General features: G+C 43.7%; 1 protein-coding gene across 1 annotated transcript; it reads right to left on the reverse strand.

The window, feature by feature from the left end:
- Window positions 1-13,823: 13,823 nt before the first annotated feature.
- Window positions 13,824-24,738, reverse strand: CX3CR1 (C-X3-C motif chemokine receptor 1). Its single transcript, XM_082638287.1, has 2 exons — window positions 24,718-24,738; window positions 13,824-15,786 (listed from the first exon to the last, which is right to left on the reverse strand). Exon 2 carries the CDS (start codon window positions 15,775-15,777, stop codon window positions 14,701-14,703), a length of 1,077 nt encoding a protein of 358 aa, XP_082494413.1. The 5' UTR covers window positions 15,778-15,786; window positions 24,718-24,738; the 3' UTR covers window positions 13,824-14,700.
- Between the last annotated feature and the right edge of the window lie 337 nt (window positions 24,739-25,075).

Genomic DNA, 25,075 nt, shown 5'->3' on the forward strand with positions numbered 1-25,075 from the left:
ACAACAAGGACCTACTGTGTAGTACAGGGAACTGTATTCAATATCTTTTAATAACCTATAATGGAAAAGAATCTGAAAAAGAATATATATATAACTGAATCACTTTGCTGTACACCTGAAACATTGTTAATCAACTATACTTCAGTTACATAAGTAAATAAATAGCATTTGGCTAGCAGCCTCTGGGCAACCCCTTCCAATATTTCATTAAAGTGCTAATGAGCACATAGGAAAATATGAAAATGCTCAGTAACGCCACCGACTAAGACCAAAAGCACCTCTGACTGAATCGGGGAGGAATCGGAATTTACTACAAGGTAGGGTCATTTTTAAAGAGAAACCACTGTGAGTTTTGTTTTTGAAGCAGAAAAATAGAAAATGACAGCAGGAAAAAATACTTGTAGTATATGACAGACAAAAGATTACTATATTTCCTCTGGAATGAACTCTTAAAAGTCAATTTAAGGGCTTCCCTGGTGGCGCAGTGGTTAAGAGTCTGCCTGCCAGTGCAGGGGACATGGGTTCGAGCTCTGGTCTGGGAAGATCCCACATGCCGCGGAGCAACTAAGCCCGTGCGCCACAACCACTGAGCCTGCGCTCTAGAGCCCGTGTGCCACAGCTACTGAGCCCGTGTGCCACAACTACTGAAGCCCACGTGCCTAGAGCCCATGCTCCCAACAAGAGAAGCCACCACAATGAAGCCTGCACACCACAACGAAGAGTAGCCCCCGCTCGCCACAACTAGAGAAAAGCCAGTATGCAGCAACGAAGACCCAATGCAGCCAAAAATAAATAAGTAAATAAGTAAATAAGTAAATAAATAAATAAATAAATAAATAATTTAATTTAAAAAAGTCAGTTTATAAATATCAAACATACCAACATGTGCAAAAGACACCAGGAGGCAATTCACACAAAAATACAAACTAATTACTCAGTAAATGTTGGAGTTCCTATTCTGTGTCAGACACATTTGAGGTACTGTTGGTCTGGTCATTACAAACCAACATGGAAGAGAAATAAGAAACAAACAAATATGTAGTATAGTGGCAAGTAGAGATAAAGGGTAAGAAAACAAAGAGAGCCAGGAATAGGGGTAGGGAGTGAGATGGTGGTGAAATCTTTGTTTATGTTGGGATGATTTGTGAAGGTTTATCTGCAGAGGTGACACTGAAGCAGAGGTTGAGTGAAGCTAGGGGGTGAGCCATGCACAGATCTGATAAAAGAGCTCCCCACTTCCCAAGAGAAAAGGACCCCAGGCAGAGAAAGGAGCAAGTGTAAACGGCCTGTGGTAGGGAAGAGCTCAGCCTGTTTCAGGAAGAGCTAAGAGGACTGTGCGGCTAAATGGAGTGTGGGAGGCCAGTCTTGGGATACGAGACTAGGAAAGGAGGCAAGGGTGGGATCATGTAGGGCCTTGTAGATCCTAGTACAGAGTTTGAGTTCATTATTTTTTCTTTTTGGCTGCGTCAGGTCTTTAGTTGCGGCACGCGGGATCTTTTGTTGCGGTGTGCCGGCTCTTCGCTGGGGTGCTTAGGCTTCTCTCTAGTTGTGGCGTGCAGGCTTTCTCTCTCTAGTTGAGGAGCACAGGCTCAGTAGTTGTGGCGTGCGGGCTTATCTGCCCTGCAGCATGTGGGATCTTAGTTCCCCGACCAGGGATCAAACCTGCATCCCCTGCATTGCAGGATGGATTCTTTACCACTGGACCAACAGGGAAGTCCCGAGTTTGGGTTCATTCTAAGGGAGGTGGGGATCCACTGGGTAGTCTCAAATGGAGAAGTGACATAATCTGATTGGATATTAGGAGGACTCCCAGGGGACAGTGCAGGGAATGGACCATGGAGTAGAAGCAGAGAGGGTGTGGAGTTGTCTGGGAGAAGGAAGGTGATATGTTGGATGGAGGACAGTGCAGGAAGTGGTGAGAAGCAATCTGGTGGAGAATTGGTTTTGAAAAAAGTGCTGGCTGGGGCTTGCTGGTGTGTTGGAAAGAGGGCTTTTTGACCAGAGCAACTGGAGGAATGAAGTTGTCATTTACCGAGACAGTGAGGAGTGCAGGGCTTTGTGATGATGCTGGAAGATACTTATTGTCCGGGGAAAGTTGTTAGGGAATTGAATGTTCATGCCTGGCCTCTGGAGAAGTCTGGGCGGGAGAAAAATGTTTGGGTATTGTCAGTGTGGAGAGGTGATGTTTAAAGCTTTGTAGTGAGCTGAGACCTCCAGGGGAGTGAGGGTAGACAGAGAGGAGAAGAGATACAGGGACCCAGCCCTGGGGGCCTCGATGTTTTTGTTTTTGTTTGAAATATTTATTTATTTATTTATTTATTTATCTATCTAGTTATTTATTTGGCTTCACTGGGTCTTAGTTGCGGCACGCAGAATCTTCATTGCTGCATACGGGATCTTTAGTTGCAACATGCAGGGTTTTTAGTTGCAGCATGCTGGATCTTTTAGTTGAGGCATGTGGGAACTTTAGTTGCGGCATGTGGACACTTAGTTGTGGCATGTGAACTCTTAGTTGTGGCATGTGGGATCTAGTTCCCTGTCCCGGGATCGAACCCGGGGCCATGCATTGAGAACGTGTAGCCTTAGCCACTGGACCACCAAGGAAGTCCTGACCTTGATGTTTTGAGGTCAAGGAGGCAGAAAGAACCAGTGAAGGAGACTGTGAAAGATCAGGCAGTGAGGTGGTCAGAGAACCGGGAGAGTGGTATCTCCAGCACCAAACAGAGGAGGAAGCGATACACTTTGTCAAATTCTCTGGTGGGTGGATAAGGTGGGCCTAACTGTCGACTATAGGATTGAGCCACATGGAGAGCATTGGTGACTTTGACAAGAGCATGTCTGAGGGGGTGGTAAGAAGACAGTTCAAGAGAGAATGGGGGCCAAGGAACAGGAGACAACTCTTCTAAGTATCTCTAAATGGAGAAGAGATATGAGACAAGAGCTGGAGGAGATACGGAATCAAGATGAGGGTTCTAAAAGTGAGAGGTATCTGGCCTCCTTGTATGTTTAACTGAGAATTATCCAGCAGAGAGGAGAAATTGATTGTGTGGGAGAGAAGAGGCAAATGCAGGAAGACAATCCTTGGGGAAGCAGGAGGGATGGGATCTCTTGCACAAGTGAAGAGTTTGGCTTTTTATTGATTGATTGATTGATTGATTGATTGATTGATTTGGTTGTGCCGGGTCTTAGTTGTGGCTTGAGGGCTCCTTAGTTGCTGCTTGCTGGCTCCTTAGTTGCGGCACATGGGCTCCTTAGTTGCAGCATGCAAACTCTTAGTAGTGTTACTCATGTGGGATCTAGTTCCCTGGCCAGGGATCGAAACCGGGCCCCCTGCATTGGGAGTGTGGAGTCTTAACCACTGTGCTACCAGGGAAGTCCCAAGAGTTTGGCTTTAGATAAGAGCAGGGACAATTCTTCCATCCTACCTGGAGGGAAGGAAGAGTGCACGGACACATCTGCAGGTAGGTGGGAAGATGTGGTGGTGGGAACCTGTGGAAATTCTTTTCTGGTTCCTTCTATTTCTCAGTGGAATAATGTGCTTTGAAATGGGCACTTATCCAGCACCAATGGATGTGTAAATTAGCCTTTTGTTATTAGGCTTCCCAGCTTGGCAGCTGGGCATCCTCTTGTCCCCAAACAGGGCTATCTGGATATGCCAAGGAGTTCTTAGAGTTGTCCTAATTGAGTTCCTTGACTGCTTGGAGCACCACCTCTGCTAGCAAAAGCTCAAGATACAGGGTGTCTGTAAGTCATTGTGGGTTTGGATTTCTAATCAGTTCAGTGCCATATAGGGTATAAACAATTTGTGAGATGCAACCCAGAGAGAATTCACTAGAGATTTAAATAAAGTTGCTTATGTTTGGTTTTTTTTCATTTCTTTCATTTTGCAAGTACTGAGCTCTACATTATACTGAGATGGCTGTATCAAAAATGATGGTGGATGCATTGCAAGTCGACCTTCCTGCAACCGTGTTAAACCTTGAATTAATTCTTTCTTTGTTGCCTTTTGCAGATTGTTTATATTTCATATAGAAGTGAATATTTTAAGCATTCAAACTGCAGAATGACTTCGTGGGTGCCCTGTTCATCTCTACTTCTTCCCCCTCTAAGACACCTCTCCCTTCCCAGAGCCAGTGTCAGCACCTTCTCTTCCTAGATTTTGTTGGGGGATTTTCCCTAAATTTTAAATTGTGGCAAAATAACCATAACACAAAATTTACTATCTTAACTTTTAAGTGTACAATTCAGAAGTATTAAGTACATTCATATTGTACAACCATCACCACTATCCATCTCCAGAACTCTTTTCATCTTGCAACGCTGAAACTCTCTACCTATTAAACAATAACTCCCTATGACCCCTTCCCCCAAATTTTGCATGGCTCAGATAGCCTCTCCTGTGTCCGCTTAACTCAAGTGCTAAGTCATCTCTGTTTCCTTAAAATAACTTATTTGTGATGTTATTGGTCACTTTTGTTTATTTTTTTAATTGAAGTATAGTTGATTTACAACGTTGTGTTAATTTCTGCTGTACGGCAAAGTGATTCAGTTATACGTATATATACATTCTTTTTTTAATTTATTCTTTTTATTTTATTTTATTTTATTTTTTTGCGGTACGCGGGCCTCTCACTGTTGTGACCTCTCCCGTTGCGGAGCACAGGCTCCAGACGCACAGACTCAGCGGCCATGGCTCACGGGCCCAACCGCTCTGCGGCATGTGGGATTCTCCCGGACCAGGGCACGAACCTGTGTCCCCTGCATCGGCAGGCGGACTCTCAACCACTGCGCCACCAGGGAAGCCCCATTCTTTTTTTTAAAATATTCTTTTCCATTATGGTTTTTCATAGATATTGAATATAGTTGTCTGTGCTATACAGTAGGACCTTGCTGTTTATACGTTCTATTTATAATAGCTTACATCTGCTAACCCCAGCCTCCTACTCCCTCCCTCTCCCAGTCTCCTCCCCCTTGGCAACCACTAGCCTGTTCTCTATGTCCGTGAGTCTGTTTCTGTCTCATAGGTAGGTTCATTTGTGTCATATTTTAGATTCTACATATAAGTGATATCATATGGTATTTGTCTTTCTCTGTCTGACTTACTTCACTTAATATGATCATCTCTAATTGTACCCATGTTTCTGCAAATGGCATGATTTCATCATTTTTATAGCTGAATAGTATTCCATTGTATATATATAACACATCTTCTTTATCCATTCATCTGTCAATGGACCTAGGTTGTTTCCATGACTTGGCTATTGTGAATAGTGCTGCTATGAACATACGGGTGCATGTATCTTTTTGGATTAGAGTTTTGTCTGGATATATGCCCAGGAGTGGGATTGTTGGATCATATGGTAATTCCATTTTTAGTTTTCTGAGGAACCTCCACGCTGTTTTCTATAGTGGCTGTACCAACTGACATTCCTACCAACCATGTAAGAGGGTTCCCTTTTCTCCACACCCTCTCCAGCATTCGTTATTTGTAGAGGTTTTTTTTTTTTGGCTGCGTTGGGTCTTCATTGCTGTGCACAGGCCTTTTTTTTTTTCTAGTTGTGGTGAGCGGGGGCTACTCTTCATTGTGATGCGTGGGTTTCTCATTGTGGTGGCTTCTCGTTGTGGAGCATGGGCTCTAGGCACGCGGGCTTCAGTAGTTGTGGCGCATGGGCTTAGTTGCTCTGCGGCATGTGGGATCTTCCTGGACCAAGGCTCGAACCCATGTCCCCTGAATTGGCAGGCAGATTCTTAACCACTCTGCCACCAGGGAAGTCCCATTTGTAGAGTTTTTAATGATGGCCATTCTGACCAGTGTGAGGTGGTACTTCATTGTAGTTTTGATTTGCTTTTCTCTGATAATTAACGATGTTGAACATCTTTTCATTGCCTATTAGCCATTTGTATTTCTTCTTTGGTGAACTGTCTATTTAGGTCTTCTGACCATTTTTATTCTTCTTTCTTTCTTTTATTTTGGCCGCGCAGCATGTGGGATCTTAGTTCCCTGACCAAGGATCAAACCCGCGTCCCTTGCATTGGAAGTGTGGAGTCTTAACCACAGGACCACCAGGGAAGTCCCCCTTCTGACTATTTTTCTATTGGGTTGTTTGTTTTTTTGTTGTTGAATTGTGTGAGCTGTTTGTATATTTAGGAAATTAAGCCCTCGTTGATTGCATCGTTTGCAGATATTTTCTCCCATTCTGTAGGTTGTCTTTTTTTTTTTTTTTATGGTTTCCTTTGCTGTGCAAAAGCTTATAAGTTTTATTAGGTCCCATTTGTTTATGTTTATTTTTATTTTTATTGCCTTGGGAGACTGACTGGTCACTTTTAAAATCCACTTATTCCTCTTTTCTTTTGTCTCTGCCAAAGAGCAGCCTTACCACTTCCTCTCAAGAATGGACCTCTTTTTTCCTTCTCTGCCTTGCCTTCTCTGCCTCTTGAAATCAGTAGCTGGTATTTTCTAAAATAACTAAAGCCCATAATATCCTGGCCAAAAAGTCTGGGACGGTAATGGAGTGGGTGCTAAAGTCAGGGATTGGGGTTCTTGGAGTAGAAGCAACTCAGTGTCATTTTTCGAAAAAGCGATTTTGCGGTAGCTAGCAAGAGACACACAGATGCTCAAATCTATTCCTTCAGTGATTCCTATTATACAATCAAAGATATGACCAAGTTTTATGTTCAGCACAGTGTTGTACATAATAGTAAAAAACTGGGAATTATATCCTGTGAGATAATAGGAAATATATATATATTGATCTCTGACCCCCATTCCTGGCACAGAGCTCCTAAAACCCTTATAGTTTCCTAAATGATAAGAACACTAGGAGCATCTTTTATTTTAATGCAGACACTGAGTGGCTGCTGGATGCTTCTGGGTGGGGCTGGTCATCAAAGACCAAGCCTTGATTAGGTGGTTAGAATTTTCAGCTCTACCACCCATCCTCCACAGAGGGGAGGGGGACTGGAAATGGAGTTAATAACTGATCATGCCAAGTGAAGAAGCCTCCACAAAATCCTAAGAGTATGGGGTTCAGGGAGCTTCCGGGTTGGCGAGCACATCCGTATATCGGGAGGGTGATGCACCCCAACTCCGCAGGAACAGAAGCTTCTGTACTAGGGACCCTCTCAGACCCTTGCCCTATGTATCTCTTCATCTGACTGTTCCTCTGTATCCTTTATTATATCCTTTAATAAACTGGTAAACATAAGTGTTTTCTGAGTTCTGTGAGCTGCTCTAGCAAATTAATCCAACCCAAGGTGTGGTCATGGGAACCTCTGATTTGTAGTCAACTCAGACAGTACTTGTGGGTAAACTGGGGACCTACTACTTGTGATTGGCATCTGAAGGGGGGTAGGGCAGTCTTGGGGGACTGAGCCCTTAACCTGTGGGATCTGACACTATCTCCAGGTAGATAATGTCAGAATTGAGTTAAATTGTAGGACACCCAGCTGGTGTCACAGAGAATTGCTTGATGTGGAGAAAACTTCCCACACAGTTGGTGATCAGAAGTGTCAGAAATGAAGTGTTCTCTGTGAGTAGTAGAGGAGACACACAGGAGAGAAACACAGTGGGGAAGAACTGGATTTTTCCCTACATAGAAGGAAGAAAAATCTGTGTTTTTCCTTTATACGTTCATGTCCATCAGTAGAGGTTTGGCTAGATAAAGTCTATATGGATTTCTGTGCAATCATTAAAATCATGCTTGCGTTTAATGTATGGGAAAATGTTTATGCTACAATGTGAAGTGAAAAAAAATATCTAAAACTGTATGTATGTTATGATCTCAAATCTTTTTATTTAAAAAATTATATCTGCAGAGAAAGACATGGTAGAAAACCACCTAAGTGTTAAACAATGTTTTATCTATAGGAGGTGGAATATTGTATAATTTAAACTTTTTAGACACTTCTTTGTTTTTTGGATTTTCTATGACTGTGCTTCTCTTTGATAATCAGAAAAAGATATAAAGAATATAGAACAAGCACATTGAAAACTGAACAATCTTTTCTAGTAGTCAAAGAAGTGTGAATTAAAAATTTATTTTTGTTTCTACCTAAATAAATGAGGAAATATGGGGTAAAAGAGTAATTTTCCTGCTGAGTGTGTCTTATGGTTTCTAGAGCTGTCTAGGGTGTGTCTCTGGAGGAACTTTGGCTGTTGCCTAACAACATGCCTTATAGAGCAGAGCAGACATGGCACCATGTATCCCTCAAGAAAACATCTTGGCCGTCCTATGGATGGAGGGCGTCTTGAAGAAAGACAGGGTATTTCCACGTTTGCAAAAACCTACTTCTCTTACTTGCTCTTGGATAATACTACTCTGGGGTAGCCCAGAATGTGGTCGCCAACTCAGCAAGTTAAGCAAACAATATTATAGGTCACGTTGAAACTGAAGTGGTCCCCCTGGGCCAGGAGAATGGGGTGCAGGCAGAAAAGAAAATTTGCTTCTGAGTTGGGACAGACTGCCCCAATTTTGAGGGCACTAATGAGACATTGTCTAGGGGCCAGGTGATACCCAAAGTGGACCTCTCAGAGTTGGGCTGCCAAGTTCCCAGGTATGGTTGTCGACCTTTTGAGGCCAGAGGAGAATTCTCCCCCCTGGGCTCTCAGGGACAGCGTCTCAGAGAGAGAGAGAGATTATGGAAAGCCCACCAGATACTATCCACATGCCCGATGCAGTGGATTATAAGGGGTGATGGCTCTTCCCAGTAACCAAAAGCATGTATTCTCCATCTTTCTTGGTGGCAAGTTTCCTGGAAATCCAGCTTCTCCCTCAGATGGTCATTTAATGATCATAGAATAAACCCAAAGTGAGTAGGATTATTTGGAAGGGACTGGGCATTTCCCTAAGCACTGGGACAGCCCCAGGATGTGGCCACCCTCTGCAGTGGCCCTTTTCCCAAAGGCTCAGTCTACCCATCCAGATCCTGATGGGAGCGGCTGATAACATTTGCTTCTGGGAATCCTGGTATCCTTTGCCAGTGAGTCTCTGTCTGTTGACCATCTTTCATTAGAGATACTGATGTCACAGAACAGCTGTCACCAAAGGCTGCACCACCCAGGCTGCACCTGTCACCACAAGCAGATCAATTCTGTTAAACTCTGCATTCAGGAGGGCAAACCTTCCCTCTCTGCCTAAATCATCTGCCTGCAGATCCTCTTTCAACGGGTTTTCCATTGACCACCTGTATTCTCTGCTCTTAGAGGGAGGATTGGACTGTATTTTTTCCCAGCTTTATTGAGACATAATTGACACATGAAATTTTGTAAGTTTAATGTGTACAATGTAGTGATGTTACTTTATTTTAAAATTTTTTTAATTCAATTTATTTAAACTAAACAAAAAAGTTCACCCATTTCTCCCACCCTCTACCCCTCCCCGCTTGCAACCACCAATCTGTTCTCTGTATCTGTGAGCTTGGTTTTTTGTTTATTTGTTTTTTTTTTAGATTCCACATATAAGAGAGATCATATGGTATTTGTCTTTCTCTGTCTGATATATTTCACTTAGCATAATGCCCTCGAGGTCCATCTATGTTGTCACAAATGGTAGGATTTCATTTTTTATGACTGCATAATATTCCATTGTGTGTATTTACCACAATTTCTTTATCCATTTATTCATCGATGAACACTTAGGTTGTTTCCATATCTGGTCTATTGTAAATGCTGAAATGAACATGGGGATAATATATCCTTTCAAATTATTTTTTTCATTTTCTTCAGATAAATACTCAGAAGTGGAATTGCTGTATCATATTGTAGTTCTATTTTTAATTTTTTGAGGAACTTTCATACTGTTTTTCATAGGGGTTGACCAATTTACATTCCCACCAACAGTGCACAGGGGTTCCCTTTTTTCCATATTCTTGCCAACAACTATTATTTCTCATCTTTTGGATAATAGCCATTCTAACAGGTGAGAGGTGATATCCCATTGTGGTTTCGGTTTGCATTTCCCTACTGATTAATGACATTAAACATCTTTTCACATACCTATTGGCCATCTGTATGTCTTCTTTAGAAAAATGTCTACTCAGATCTTCTGCCCATTTTAAAATCAGATTTTTTTTTTTTTTTTTTTTGCTATTGAGTTGTACAGGTTCTTTCTGTATTTTGGTTATTAGGCCCTTACCATATATATGATTGGCAGTTATTTTCACCCATTCAATAGGTTGCCTTTCATTTTGTTGATGGTTTCCTTTGCTTTGCAGAAACTTTTTAGTGCAGTGTAGCCCCACTTGTTTCTTTTTTACTTTTGTTGCTTTTGGTGTCAGATTAAAAAAATCGTTGCCAAGACCAATGTCAAGATCTTGACATAGTTGTACTGCCTGTGTTTTCTTCTATGGAGTTTTATGGTTTCAGGTCTTACATTCAAGTCTTTAATCCATTTTGAGTTAATTTTTGCATATGGTGTAAGATACTGGTCCAGTTTCATTATTTTGCATGTAGCTGTCTAGTTTCCCCAGCACCATTTATTGAAGAGACTGTCCTTTCCCCATTGTATATTCCTGGCTCCTTTGTTATAAATTAATTGACCATACATATATATATGTGGATTTATTTCTGGGCTTTCTATTCTGACCCACTGATTTATGTGTCTCTTTTTATGCCAATACCATATTGTTTTAATTACTATAGTTTTTGTAATATAGTTGGAGATCAGGGAGCATAATGCCTACAGCTTTGTTCCTCTTTCTCAAGATTGCTTTAGCTATTTGGGGTCTTTTGTGGCTGTATACAGATTTTAGGATTGTTTGTTCTATTTCATGAAAAGGAATTCTGATAGGGATTGCTTTGAATCTGTATATTGCTTTGGGTAGTGTGGACATTTTAACAATATTAATTCTTCCAATCCATGAGTTTGAAATATCTTATTTTATAAGATAATTGAATAATAATTGAATAATTGATAACAATTGAATAATTATTAACAATTGATAATTGATAATTGATAATAATTGATAACAATTGAATAATAACAATTGAATAATTGAAATATCAATTATTTGTGTCTTTTTCAATTTCTTTCATTAATGTCTTGTAGTTTTCAATATACAGGTCTTTTACCTCCTTGGTAAATTTATTCCTAGGTATTATATTCTTTTTGATGCAATTATTAATGGAATTATTTTCTAAATTTCTCTTCCAGATAGTTTATTATTAGTGGAAAGAATCACAACAGATTTCTGTGTATTGATTTTGTATCCTGCAACTTCACTGAATTTGTTTATTAGTTCTAACAGTTTTTTGATGAAGTCTTTAGGGTTTCTATATATAATTTTATATGTGTATATATTGTAGAATGATTATCACAATAAGGTTAACACGTCCATCACTTCACATAGTTACAATTTTTTTATGTGTGGTGAGAAATTTTAAAATATACTCTCTTAGCATCTTTCAAATATACAATACAGTATTGTTAACTGTAGTCACCATAAGATTGGTCTATAGTTTTATCAAGAGGAGGAAGAAGTCAGTAAACTGAGAGTTATCTACCTCCTTGATTAACTCACTGTGTGATCTTGGGCCAGTCTCTGGCCTTCTCTGGACCTCCTTTCCCCTACCTGCAAAGTGTGGGTTTGGACTCAACTATTTCTGACCACCCACAATTTTGTGATTCTGGGACTAAAAAAAGCAAGATGGCAAGGGCAACATAGTATGAGTTTCCTCACTGGGAAAGATTCAATCTAATCATAATAAGAAAAAAAAAGAATCAAAATAGTTGCCTCCATTTATTTGACCTTGCTTTCCAAGCCTGTGCTGTGAGCTTTGTGAAGGTCTTACTAAATCCTCATAATAACCCTAGGAGGTGGGCACCATGTTTATTCTTTTTTTCCAGGTGAAGAAACTGAGCCTCAGAGATGTCAAATACCTTCCCAAGGTCACAGAGTCAGTAGGTTGGGACTCAGTCATAGATGTCTGTCTGCATTTGGAGTTTCTTTCTGCTTTGGGGAAGCCCAGAGCCCAGAAGCTGTGGTGGATCTGATCCAGCTGTGCTCTTAGGGCCAACTGTCCTTTTCAAATGTGCCTTCCTTTACTTAGATACCAACATCATTGCTATTTAGGTTTTTTCGATGACCCTCCTTATTTTCTCCCTATTCTGTCTTATTCAGCAAAACGAATGAATGAACGTTTCTTATGATACAAATCTAATTTTCTTCTAGAAATGAAACTGTTTATCTCTCTTCTTTGTTTCTCAAGCCAAAAGAATATTTTCCTCTTTTCTTGGGAGTCCACTTATAAGTTAAAATTTTAATGAAAAGTTTCATAATTCAACAATTGGAACAAGGATCAGGTAATAACGGAGTAAATTGTGAACACCCCGAGAACACCCTCTTCCATTGGTTGTCTGAGCCAAAGCTTCAGAAGCTTCCCACCACATACTCTATTCCCAGTGCCTTTCAATTTCTCAGACATTTCCCTTAAAATCTTAAGATCTTAAGACTCAGGTCAGATGTCCTAAGATAAGGGTCCTAAGATCCTTAAAGACTCAGGTCAGATGTCACTGCTCTTGTGTTACCAATTAATGCAGAGCATGCTTTTTTTGTAAATTTCTGAGCTCTGCATTTAAATGTTAAGCACCTCTTAAACATTGAAGGCAAAGTTCTTATTGCACTGATCTTTGGAACAGCTCTGGATCTGAGCTCACATGTTGCCTGTAATATATGCTCAATAAGGGTTTTGCAGTATATTAGTTTCATATGTATGTGTCAAAAGCTAAAAAGTTCCCATGCCCTTTGGCCCAGTTATCCCCATGGCAAGAAATTTATCCAAAGGAAGTAATTGAAGAGGAGAAAGGAAATTATAGAGAAAAATGCTGTAAAATATGTATTTGCTAAATATTGGAAACAAGTAAAATGTTTATTAATAGGGTAATGGTGAGTAAGTTACAGTACATGATCTTGATGGAACATAATTCATTCTGTCATTGGTTAAACAAATATACTGACTGCCAAGGAGTGAGAAATAGAAGAATGAGTCAGACGCCTTCAGTGAGTACACAACCTGGCAGAGTCTTCTGAAATGATCATTACAAAACTATATAGAAACAGAGGGTTATTTGTGGCCCAGTGTTAAGAGGGAAAAAAAGCAGATTATAAAACTCTCTGTACATCATGGTTGCAACTCGAAACACGTGAGGGTGTGAATGAGGTCTGGTGGGCAGATGAATATATTGTGTGGTTAGATTATAGACGATATTTTCCTTAGCATCATCACAATTGTTTTTCAAGCTTTAAAGTTTCAGTCCATCCCAAATGTTTACTGAGAAAGGGAAAACTGCTCCTGAGTCCCTGGCTGTCCAGGTTGGCAGTGGCATGAATGATGGGGTTCTCTCCAGATGGGGTTGCCACCAGTTGATTGGAAGGAAATGTTCCAGGAAGTCCGGGAGGGTTGGGTCAGGAAAGGCTATCAACCTGTATATCTATGAGTGTCCATTGAGCGCCACTGTAGGAGCCAGCCTCCTCTGTGTCTGAGCTACATCACGCATCAGAGCCCGCAAGGCCCTTCCAAGCTCTGTCAACAGCACCACTTAAGCACAGTGCCAGGTGGAGGAAAAGCTGAAGTCTGGGAACCAGACAAGAGGGTTGGAACCTGCAAGAGTTAGAGGCTGGTTCCTCATGCTGAAAAGGATGCTTCCTCCATGAAAAGTTCTATTATCTCCATTCTACAGATGAGGAAACGGAAGTTCAGTTAGCCCCAGATTACCCAGCGGATAAGTGATAGAGTTGGGATTGGAAACCATGCCTTCTCAGTTTCGGCCAGTGTTTTTTCTGTTTATCCCTCTGGGCTCTGGAGCAGGTGGCGATGCATGCAGCCGGATTGAAGAGACCTGACTGACAAGGTGGCTGGAGTCCTTTGTGAAGGGGAGGTACTGGCGAATCTGTTGGTGGAACCACATGATGGAGGGTGTCAGAGGCCAGGCATTTGAGCTTGGACTTGATGCAGTAGGCGCTGGGAAACCTTTGTAGGTTTGGGGACATGACAGAGGCTGGTGGTGTGTGCTGGCTGGTATGGTCGGGGTGAGGCTGGGCTAGACGCAGGTAAAGTTGGTGGGCAACTCTTGTTATATCTGATCAAAGCAGCACCCACCCCTCCAGCTTCTTGGAAATATGTCTTCATGCATCTCCAACCACAAGATTGGAATGGAAGCTGCCATCTTATCTATGTCTTCCCTGTGGATACTGCCACCTGGTCCAAGGATGAGAATCTGTTACAAACTTGGCCAATCAGAGCCCTTCCCTGGGTATTTTGACCTTGGGACCAGAGGGATATAGGTCTCATTCCCTCTCTGATGACAAAGCTGTGTTATGTGAGTCTGGGATCTCTGTTACCACTCAGAGGTTTGAGAGTCAGAGAGAGGAAGTTCTAGCTAGATTCAATCTCTAGTTTTCACTTACTCTGAGGATTCGCCACCCCCTTGCCCATGTTATAATGTGAATGATACTGCCTGTTTTCAGGCTAAATTAATCTGAGTTGAATTTTTGTAATGTGTAAACAAGAAACTCTTGACACTGGCAGTAAGAAACATGCCTATCCTTTATCATTCAGATTTTGAACACAATTCTCAAAAATACTTTCAGGATTGCTTTTGGGCATCAGGCCCTTTGTGTCTTGCATGTAAGAAATTTAAAAATCTGTCCTCATTATTCAGTGTCAGTCTCAGAAACTCCAGGCTTGCTGGAGGGACAAGGCTTTCAGAGGAGGATGGATGTATTTCCATCACTGGTGTAATGAGTGAAATTGCTGCTCAGAACACTTTCTCGCCTGCTCCTTTGTGATTCAGACGGGGACAGGGAGAAACTGACGTGGACGGGATGGCCACACAGGACAGCCAGGCATTTACTGTACAGGTGGTAAAGGTATCTTCTGAATTTCTCTCCAGCAAATGCATAGATAAGGGGATTAAGGCAACAGTGGGTAAACGCAACTGTCTCGGTCACACTGAGGGCCAACCTCAGATCCCTCTTCATGTCACAGTTGGGAAAGAAGTCATAGAGATTGAGTGTCTCTAAGAAAATCATGACGTTGTAGGGTGTCCAGAAGAGGAAAAACATGATGACCACAAGAAAGATCAGCCTAATGGCTTTAGCTTTCTTTTGGTTTTTGCAGGAAAAAAGTGTCCGCATGATTCTGAAGTAACAGTAACTCATAATAAGCAGGGGGAACAGGAAGCCAAGAAAATTTATTTCTACATTGCGGAGCACAGGCCAGATTTCCTGTAGGACCCCGGGGTAGTCACCAAGGCATTCGTTTTCTTTCTGTTTGGTGAACATGAACTGGGGTGCGGCCACCAAGATGGCGGCTGCCCAGACGCCAAGGCTGATGGTGACGCCATGCTGCACGGTCCGGTTGTTCATGGAGTTGGCGGCCAGGACAATGGCCAGGTATCTGTCGATGCTGATGATGGTGATAAAGAATATGCCTCCAAAAAACCCGATGAAGAAGAAGGCGGTGGTGAGTTTGCACACGGCGTTATGAAGGCCTTGCTCGTTTATAAGATAGTGAGTCCAGAAGGGCAAGGTGGCTACAAAGAGCAGATCAGAAAAGGCCAGGTTCAGGAGGTAAACGTCAGTGATGCTCTTGGGCTTCTGGCTGTTGTTGAGGGCAAACACCACCAACAAATTTCCCACCAGGCCAAAGGCAAAGACAAGGGAGTAGAGTATGGCCAGGAAGACAGTTCCCAAGGCCACGATGTCCCCCATATCACAGGCTTCTGCAAGCTCATCATACTCAAAGTCTTCTAAACTTGATTCAGGGGAGATGGTGGGCATGATGAGCACCTGGATGAGAAAGGAAGACAACTAATGGCATTAGTTCTCAGAGAAACAAAGTTGGAATTCTGCCCCTTACATAGGCAGACTGGAAGAAGCAAAAATTTGGTTGGGTGTCTAAGCAATACGTTTCCCAATGTCATGCGTGCTATCTTGTTTAATCTCTGTGATGGAGGCTATAACAGACCCCTTTGACAGAGAGGAAACCAGTCCCTGAGAGGCTCAGTGAACTCGCTATGAAACTATGCAGTAAATGGCTCAGTTAGCGTTTGAATCTAAGCCTTTTGAAGCTTGAGACAGATCTTTTTTTCTTTGATTTTCAAAAGTCTATCTGAAAGATAGCTAGCTTGACCAGGGTGTGGATAGGGGAGAGAGGACGAGCGAGTGGGGAGGAGAGGGGTGTGGTGGTGGGGACGCCGTAATTCACACTTCCAGTCCAAACTTCCATTCTCCACCCCCTTTCTTTCTCCCACCTCTCTGCCCTCTGGACCCTCATTTCTCCTGCATGAAGACTGAAGAGGTCCTAGACACTGCAGAGCCCTGGGCAGACCTGCACCCAGAGCCTCATCTTTGTTTTTGAGAGCCATATCTTTCCCTCTCCCTCTTGGAACCAACTAAGTCTTTCTGTTCCTTAAGGGATAAGACATAGAGTCAGACACCCTAGGGTGATTACCTTGCCTTGATTTGCCCAGGACTCTTCTGGTTTTAGCACTGAAAGTCTCACATGTCAGAAACCCCTCAGTTCTAAGCCAACTGGGATGGTCAGTCATCCTACAGCTCCAAGAGGGAGTGTCACCATCATCCAGGCCTTTGCAGTCATGAAAGGGCTAATGGATCCCAGATGGAGGCCTGTGCTCAGTTAGATTGCTGCCCTGGGTCTTGGGGGATAAGTAATCTGATAATTACTAGCCCTGCACTTCACTGTGACCTAGCCTCCTCCACTGTTCTTTTCCTGTTTTTTTATGGACAAGAATGGAAAGATAAGACATTTCTGCTCAGGTTGGGAAGTGACACTTGTCCATCCCCTCTTCTGCCAGCCAGGATTCACTCCAGAGGCTGCAAGGGGAGCCCTTTTGCCCTGGTCCTCTGGGACCCGCTCCTCTTCCTTGTGATACCACAAGACAGGCCCTCAGAAACCTCAGCGCACACCTCCTGGTCGTCACTGCCTCCACTCAGCACAACTAAAACCAAAGCTCATGCTTCTTTAACCAGGGGAGCTTTCACACCCCGCTACATCCTTTTCATGCTGGTTTCACCAAGATGGTGTCTCTGCCGAGGCGAGGGCCCCGCCACCCAGGGCTTTGCGTCTCCCTTCCCAGCCTCTGCTTCGTGTCCTGGCCCAGCTCTGCCTCTCACCCAGACTCTTCCGGGCGAAGTGGCCCGAGGCTTTCTGACCTGGGCCGTCACAGGCTGGGATGGAGTTCTCAGCCCCAGGGAACTGTATGCTTTCTTTGCTTTCAGCTGCAATGCCCTTTTCTCAGAGAGGAGCCTCTGGCTATGACCTTAATCAATAAAAGTTAAGTTGAACCATACAAAATGGCTGATATGCAACCATTTTTGAGTGACATAAGTGTCAGTTTCAAATGGCTCAGCTGAGATGACGGGCGGCCCGGAGTGGCCGCTTGGTGCAGGTGACTTGTTGCTGGAGCCCATCTTCCCAGACAGTCAGCTGTGTAGGAGCACAAACAGTCAAGCCCTTGTAGTCCTAAGTTGGGGATGCTTGGGGTAGCCCCCCTCTTCCCGCCCCCCACCCCGGGTCAGGAGATGGCAGAGTTGACCTCGAGAGGAGTCCAAGGACAATAAAAATCGTTTTGCATCTCTTTGGGGCCTGTGTTCAGTCCTGAAAGCCCAGGAACTTGGTGCTTTTGGATTGGCTTGATTTTTGCCAAATCTGCATGTGGCGGGTTCGACATCCACTCTTGGCGGCATGCCTCACACACAGGGACCTCCTACAAATCTTCGGGCAGGTGTCCCTGGGTCATTGGGAAAAGTGGGGAGGTGGGCTAGAAGGGGGCGGGCACACACTTGGCAACCCTGAGCCAGGTGCCCAGCAAGGAGAGGGGAGGGACTGGGGACCTCCTTGCCACATGCCACCTGTTTATTTCTGACATCCTGGCCTTTTCCAAGCTCTTGCTGCACCTTCCCCATCCTCTCATCATGAATATCCCTGGAGCCCTTCAGCAGGGCAGTGAATTAAATATAGAACTTTCCTTTCAGAATTGCGGAGAGGATTAAATAGGTAATAACATGAAGTGTCTAGAACTTGATAGCTTTATCCAGGCACCTTTTCAGGAAAGGTGGGCCTGAGCTGGGTGGACCTTTTATTTCTGGGTCCTCTGAGATGTCCCAGGATTGGGCCAGGAGCCTGAAGATAGGGCCTCTTGGTAGCAGACAAGAGCAGGGCTAATGCCTAGGGGTCAAAGGGCTGCCAGAGGTCAACTGGCTTTCATTCAGGCTGCACACTGGCCTCCCAGCCCCTGAGGACACCAGAAACCAAGTGCAAGAATCCAGTGAAGGCACAGTGGCTAAGAATCCGCCTGCCAATGCAGGGGACCCGGGTTTGGGCCCTGGTCCAGGAAGATCCCACATGCTGCAGAGCAATGAAGCACGTGTGCCACAACTACTGAGCCCACGTGCCACAACTACTGAAGCCTGCACACCTAAAGTCCATGCTCCACAACAAGAGAATCCACCACAGTGAGAGGACTGCGCACTGCAACAAAGAGTAGCCCCCGCTCGTCGCAACTAGAGAAAGCCTGCGGGCGTCAACAAAGACCCAACACAGCCAAAAATTAAAACATAAAAAAAAAAAAAAAGAATCCAGTGAAATAAGCCTTCACAGCATCTACTAAGCGAGGTTCACATAGACGGGATTGCAAGGGGAAGGATAGGTGCAGGAGTGAAGCACTAACTCAGGTCCCACCACACTAACTGAGGCTGCACTGCACACGTCCCCACAGCTGTCCGTGGGTCTCCTCACCCTCTGTTCTGTTCAGTCAACGTTTTACTAAATGGTGCCGAGCTGGCAGAGTCTGGGCTGAACCTAGAAGCTGAGCTTTGAATACACGTGGGTTTCATACCCAAGTTGAAATGAAGTTTGTAGAACCTGCTTTAAAAAACACCAAGCTGGCTCTACTGCCGATCCTGTTCTACTTCCTCCGGCCACTTCCTTTTCTCAGGCCTGCTCACTTATTTTTTAACTTCTTTTTTTGGTCATCGTTACCCACTGTTTCCAATCAGCTTCCCTTTTCTACACTTCCCCTCTCATTAGCTGGCCCCCATCCACTTTCTTCTCCCCAGTGTCTTTTTTGTGTTGCTTCCTCCTCTCTTTTGACTTCACGTCCTGCTTAGCTTTCTAGATTCAATGAGTCTTTTTTGTTTTTTTGTTTGTTTACCTTCCTTGCTCTCTTTTTATGGCTTTTTAGGCCCTTGAGTACACGTGGGTTTGAGGTTCAGTCTAATGCCAATTGTGAGGCTTAATTTTTTTCCTTTGGACCAAACAAAACTCAGGAATTGCTTGATCCCTGATCCCAACTTTCCCCGTGGGGGTACCACTATCTCTTGAGGTTCTAGAACCTGAGGTTATCCTCGGAAAGCCCCAGTTTAGGAGAGAAGGCTGCCGTTCCTGGATACCTGCTAAGTGTCATGCTCCAGACACAAGACCCCATTTAATTCTCACCACAACACCTCATGGGAAATGACTCTGCCCCCTTGCAAAATAACCACCAGCGGCTCCAAAAGATCTGGGTAATTTGTCCAAGGGAGCAACAGAACCAGGATTTCAAGCCAGATGCATCTCTTCACAAAGCCGTGTTCCCTGCCCTGCACCATGCTTTCCCTCTTGGAAGGGAATTCTGCATGTTACTGCAGGTCCTGTCTCTAGAATGAGAACTGAAAAATAGTAGAGGTGACCCCTCTTTAAAGGATAAGATTCAAGAAGTGACCCTGAACACTTTTCCTGGGTTTTGCCTTCTAGACTCAGGACCCAGAAGGCTGACCCTCAGTGAAACGGTGGGTGGGAAATGGAGGGGATGGGGATATTATTTGCCTCTCCAGCCATGTCTAGGTGGTCCTCACTGCCAGACCCCCAGAACCTAGCTCTCAACAATGGTGGTGAAGAAATGGGAATCCTTTTCTCTGGAGAAGGAAAGGCTAAAGGCTAAAGGGTCAGCTTATTTCCTGTCTTCAAATACAGTGATGCTCTTCAGAGCCATGTACTTCAGAGGGGTCCACATACCCTGAAATAAGCTGGCAGACCCTGGGCAGCTCACTTCCAGCTCGGCCTCAGTTTCTTGATGTATGTAATGAAAGCCCTGGACCGGACCAGCTCTAAGGGCCTGCCTGGCCAGCTCTGGATGCTCAGTTTTCCAACAAGGACCGAACAGAAGGAAACAAACAGTCTTAAAGAGCAGCATGAGTCCTGGGTCAGGGGAAGCGTGGCCTTGTGTCCGCAGAGTGGCTGCTCAGCAGCCTGCAAAGCTTCTGGGCTCGCAGGCGGCTAGCATTCAGATGAGGTTCTGTTTGGAGACAGAGAGCTGAATTAGTTAATTTTGAGTGCTGACAAATCTGGAATTCACCTTGGGCCACGTAGGAAGGTTCTCAGTCTGGCCCCAAGCCCACACCCCTGGCTACTTGGCACCCTGAGTTTAAGGACCTGATGGTTTTCCAATTTACAATGACAGCTATTTTTTATGAGACCCCTCCTTAGGATGCAGAGAGAGCAAGGCCAAGAAGGCAGAAGAGGAGCAGATAGATGGATGGGCCTTGAATTCCATGCTGAGGAGCAGTGGGCACATTTTACAACTTGCACCCCATCCTCCACACAAGTAGATTGAGTGACTTTCTACTCCTGCAGCAGAATCCACCTAAAACACCTTGGCGTGACTCACCCACCAGCATTTTATACGGGCCAAAACACACCCCAAGCCAAGACCAGTAACAGGAGAAAACCACACGTGGAGTGAGGCCCCTCTGCTCGTGTGTGAGCCACCCCTTCACAGGACCTGCCCCTGTTCTTGGTTTGCCACACCTCCCTCTGCTTTCCTCCTAAAGTCCTTTATGGTATTTATTTATCTCTGTCAAAATGAACTGTGAAATTTAGAAAGGAAATGCCTATGACTTTCCTTTTTTAATAACTGAAGAAGAGATGGACTTGCTTATTAATTAATTTTTGATTAAGCCAATATCTGTTAGTTATCTTTACCATACACTGGTGTATGGACAAGTGAAAATTAAAAATAAGAGGCTTGGGACTTCTCTGGTGGCGCGGTGATTAGGAATCCGCCTGCCAATGCAGGGGACACAGGTTCAAGCCCTGGTCCAGGAAGATCCCACATGCTGCAGAGCAACCAAGCCTGTGTGCCACAACTACTGAGCCCTGTGCCACAACTACTGAGTCCATGTGCCACAACTACTGAAGCCCGTGCACCTAGAGCCCATGCTCCGCAACAAAGAGAAGCCACCGCGAAGAGAAGCCCGCACACCGCAATGAAGCGTAGCCCCCGCTCAGCACAACTAGAGAAAGCCCGCGCACAGCAACGAAGACCCAACGCAGCCAAAATAAATAAATAAATAAATAAATTAATTAATTAATTAACTAAAAAAAATAATAAGAGGCTTAATTCTCCCTGTTGGAAATAAGGGACAAGAGTCCACTTGCCTCCTTTTTCTTAGAGTATTTATTTTAGAAAACATGTAATTGTACCTTCTTTCCTCTTTGAAGTATGGATATATATCCTTTAGAAAATGTGATCATTTCCTCTGTCAGCTTCAGAGCCGGGAGGCATCTCTTTGAACTGTAGATATTGAGGTGCCCAGGCTCCCAGTCCCAGGGGGAGGGCAGGAGCCTGACTTGGGCAGGAACCTGGCTCCAAGTTACACAACTACCTCTGATAATAAAGGGATGAGAAGTTTGTTTCTCCTCTGGATGAAGCCAACCAACTAATACAGATGATGAACCCAATGACCATGGTAAACTTGGGATGAACTGTGTGTGACTGTCAGGTTCCCTTACTTAAGCACCAGTTATTGTGTATCTTGAGAACATGTGTGTAAGGGGTTGTGTCTGGTCATATACCAGGGTGAGATTTTTTTGTGTCTTTACTACCTCATAGCAGATTGCCTGTGATGCACATCACATTTAATGCTTATTCAGTAATGAAAGAGTTTTCTTTCTCTACCATATTCATGGAGAGATTTTTCTAGGTTGGAGATTTTGTTTTTCATTCTATTTCCCCAACAGTAGGCACTGTGCTCAATTCTGTGGAGGTAAAAATGTCTAAGATATAGTCTCTGTGAATTTTTATTATTATTTAGTAACAGAGTATAAGAAAAGTGATGGGAAACCCAAGAATTGGACCATTTAAGCTGAGTCTTAAAGGCTGGGAGGGTCTTCCAGGTTGATAAAGATGGTGGTGGGCATGGGGTGGGGTGTGGTTTGAAGCCCAAGGCACTGAGAGTATGAGCATAAGGAGATTTCCTGGGTCCACGGCCAGGCAGAGAGGGTGTGAGGGACTATACAGAAACAGAAGGAAGTGAGGATGGTGGGGTTAGGAGGGGCCAACCTGTTCCCGGAGGCTTCAGGAAAGTTCACTTTAGTCTGAGTGGAGGGCTCAGGAAAGGATGCAGAGAGAAGGCAGAAGAGGGGTAAACAGAGGAGCCTCAAATTCTACACTGAGGATCTATAAGGAGAAATTATAAAAGACTTTAATAGGCAAAAGAAACCTTTATTGGGTGTCCTGTCTAGCACACCCTTTGGGGCCATCTCCCCCTTTCACTGTCTGAGCTAATTTACAAATGACTGATGATGATGCGATAATTCTTGTTCATGGAAACAGAAGTTGTGTCTGGTGGTGATGCATTTGATAACTGCCATGTGGATAGGGGCCAATTTTGCATTTATCTATAAATTCATCTCAGCATTTCTGGTAGTATCTCATCCATGCTATTGCTGTGGCTATGGTCTGTTCATTGTTATTGCTGAATAGGATTGCACTGTGTGAGTGCCCCACGATTATTATCTGTTCTATGCTGATGCACTCTGGGTGGCTTTCAGTTTTTGAACAATTCTGTCATGAACATTTCTGTGTGTGCATCTACATTTCCTACAGTAGAAATGCATTTTAAAAATGCAAACCAAAAAGCAGACATACTGTATGAATCCACATATGTGAGGGTCAGAAACAGGCAAAGAAAATCCACAGTGTTTAAGAATGAATATGTAGGAGGTAAAACTACACGGACAAAGAAGGAAGCAATGACCATAAAAGTCAGGAATGGGGTGATTTTGGGGAGAGCAGCGGTGGTGATCAAGAAGGGACCTGAGGGAGGCTGCCGGGGGCTGGCCTGGTTCTCTGCTGCTGCCTGGATGTTGGTTTGGTAGCAGATCAATTTATAAGCTGTTGACCTGCACACTGTCCTTTGAGTGTGTTACGTTTCCCAATGAACATAGGTTTACAGAAAAAGATGAAGAGGGCCTGGGAATATATTTAAAGAGATGTGGTATAGGTTTTCTTCCCTGCCAAGAGTCGCAATTCACTCACATGTGTGACCATTCATACTTTCTTTCTGAATAATGTTTTCCAATGACACAAACCTTCTGAGCCCAAATGTCCTCACAATGATGATAACAGCATACATCAGTGTCGAACATCAAAGTGTGTCAGCAATTTGTTATTAAAATAATTTTCGTTATAAATGCAATAGTTGCTCATTATAAAAAATGCAGATGGTGGGACTTCCCTGGCAGTCCAGTGGTTAAGACTCCGAGCTCCCACTGCAGGAGGTGTGGGTTTGATCCCTGGTCAGGGACCTAAGATCCCACATGCCTCACGGCGCAGCCAAAAAAAAAAAAAAAAAAAATGCAGATGGCACAAAAAAGCATGGAAGAAACAGGAAAGAAAAAACTCAAAACTATCTACAATCCAACTTCCCAGAACCAACCACAGCTAGCTTTTAGCTTCTTCCATCCAATCTTTATGCATATTTTAATTTTCACATTGAGTATATTTAAAATGCAAATGCTATTTTAAAAACTTTTTATTATATAATTTCCAAAATATATATAAAAGCAGAGACAAGCCCCATGCACTAATCACCCAGCTTCAACAATTAGCAACTCATGATCAGTATTTCATCTATTCCCCACTCATGCCCTACTGGATTATTTAAAAATAAATTCAGGGACTTCCCTGATGGTCCAGTGGTTAAGACTACACACTCCCAATGCAGAGAGGGGGCCTGGGTTCAATCCCTGGTCAGGGAACTAGATCCCGCATGCCGCAACTAAGAGTCCACGTGCAGCAACTGAAGATCCCTTGTGCCGCAACTAAAACCCGGCACAACCAAATAAATAAATAAATATTTTTAAATAAATAAATAAATAAATCCAGATGTCATAACATTTCACCCATAAACAGTTAAATGTGAGTCTCTAAAAGAATAAGAAAGAAAAAAAATAAAATTATTTTTAAAAATAATAGGGAGTTCCCTGGTGGTCCAGTGGTTAGGACATTGTAATTGATTTACAAGGTGTTAATTTCTGCTGTAGAGCAAAGTGATTCATGTATATGTGTGTGTATGCATATATATTCTTTTCGGTGCTATACAGTAGGATCCTGTTGTTTATCCATTCCATATATAATAGTTGGCAGATGCAATTTTAAATGATGCTTTTTTTGAGCATTTCTCCATGTCCCTGAAATGTAATTACTAACACTTCTAATCATATTCCACTATGTTAAGCATATCATAAATGATCTAATCAGTCACCGCACCCCATCCCCCCCAGGCCCCTTGGATATTTAGGCTGCAACATCCTCTGGAAAATGGTCTCCCTTGTTGGCATGTAAAGCAAATCAGCATCATTAACCGACTTTGACCTCTGACCACAGTGCCCCACCCAGCTCACCCACAGGTGCTGAACGAGTCCTCTGCTCCTACCTGGGCTGGGCCTGGGAAGGGAACCTCTGGATATGCCAATCAGCCGCCCTGTCCCACGCAGACTCTGCCAGAGAGTATTTCCCTTTCCTTCCCTCTGAGAGCATCTTTAATTGCAAAGTTAGCCAATAGTATCTGGTTTCCTGTGAGGTAGACTATCTTTAGATGCTGCCGCAGGCAAGTTCAGAAACTCCAGGCTGGAGGCCAGCTGGAGGGCCTGAAGTTACAGACCTGGAAGACCCAAGCCTGGGGCAGACCAAGAGGGGCTTGGAGGGAGTGATAACTTAGGGGCTGTGTTATCTCCCTCACATGGGTGGAGGGCAGGGAACAGTATAGCTCTCTTTAATGATGTGCCTTCAGG

Source organism: Mesoplodon mirus, assembly GCF_964341445.2.
Source record: "Mesoplodon mirus genome assembly, chromosome: 12".
NCBI lineage: Eukaryota > Metazoa > Chordata > Mammalia > Artiodactyla > Ziphiidae > Mesoplodon > Mesoplodon mirus.

Bases quoted from the DNA above. Each gene is read 5' to 3' on its own strand.
- CX3CR1 (XM_082638287.1), bottom strand. From the start codon at position 15,777: ATGCCCACCATCTCCCCTGAATCAAGTTTAGAAGACTTTGAGTATGAT.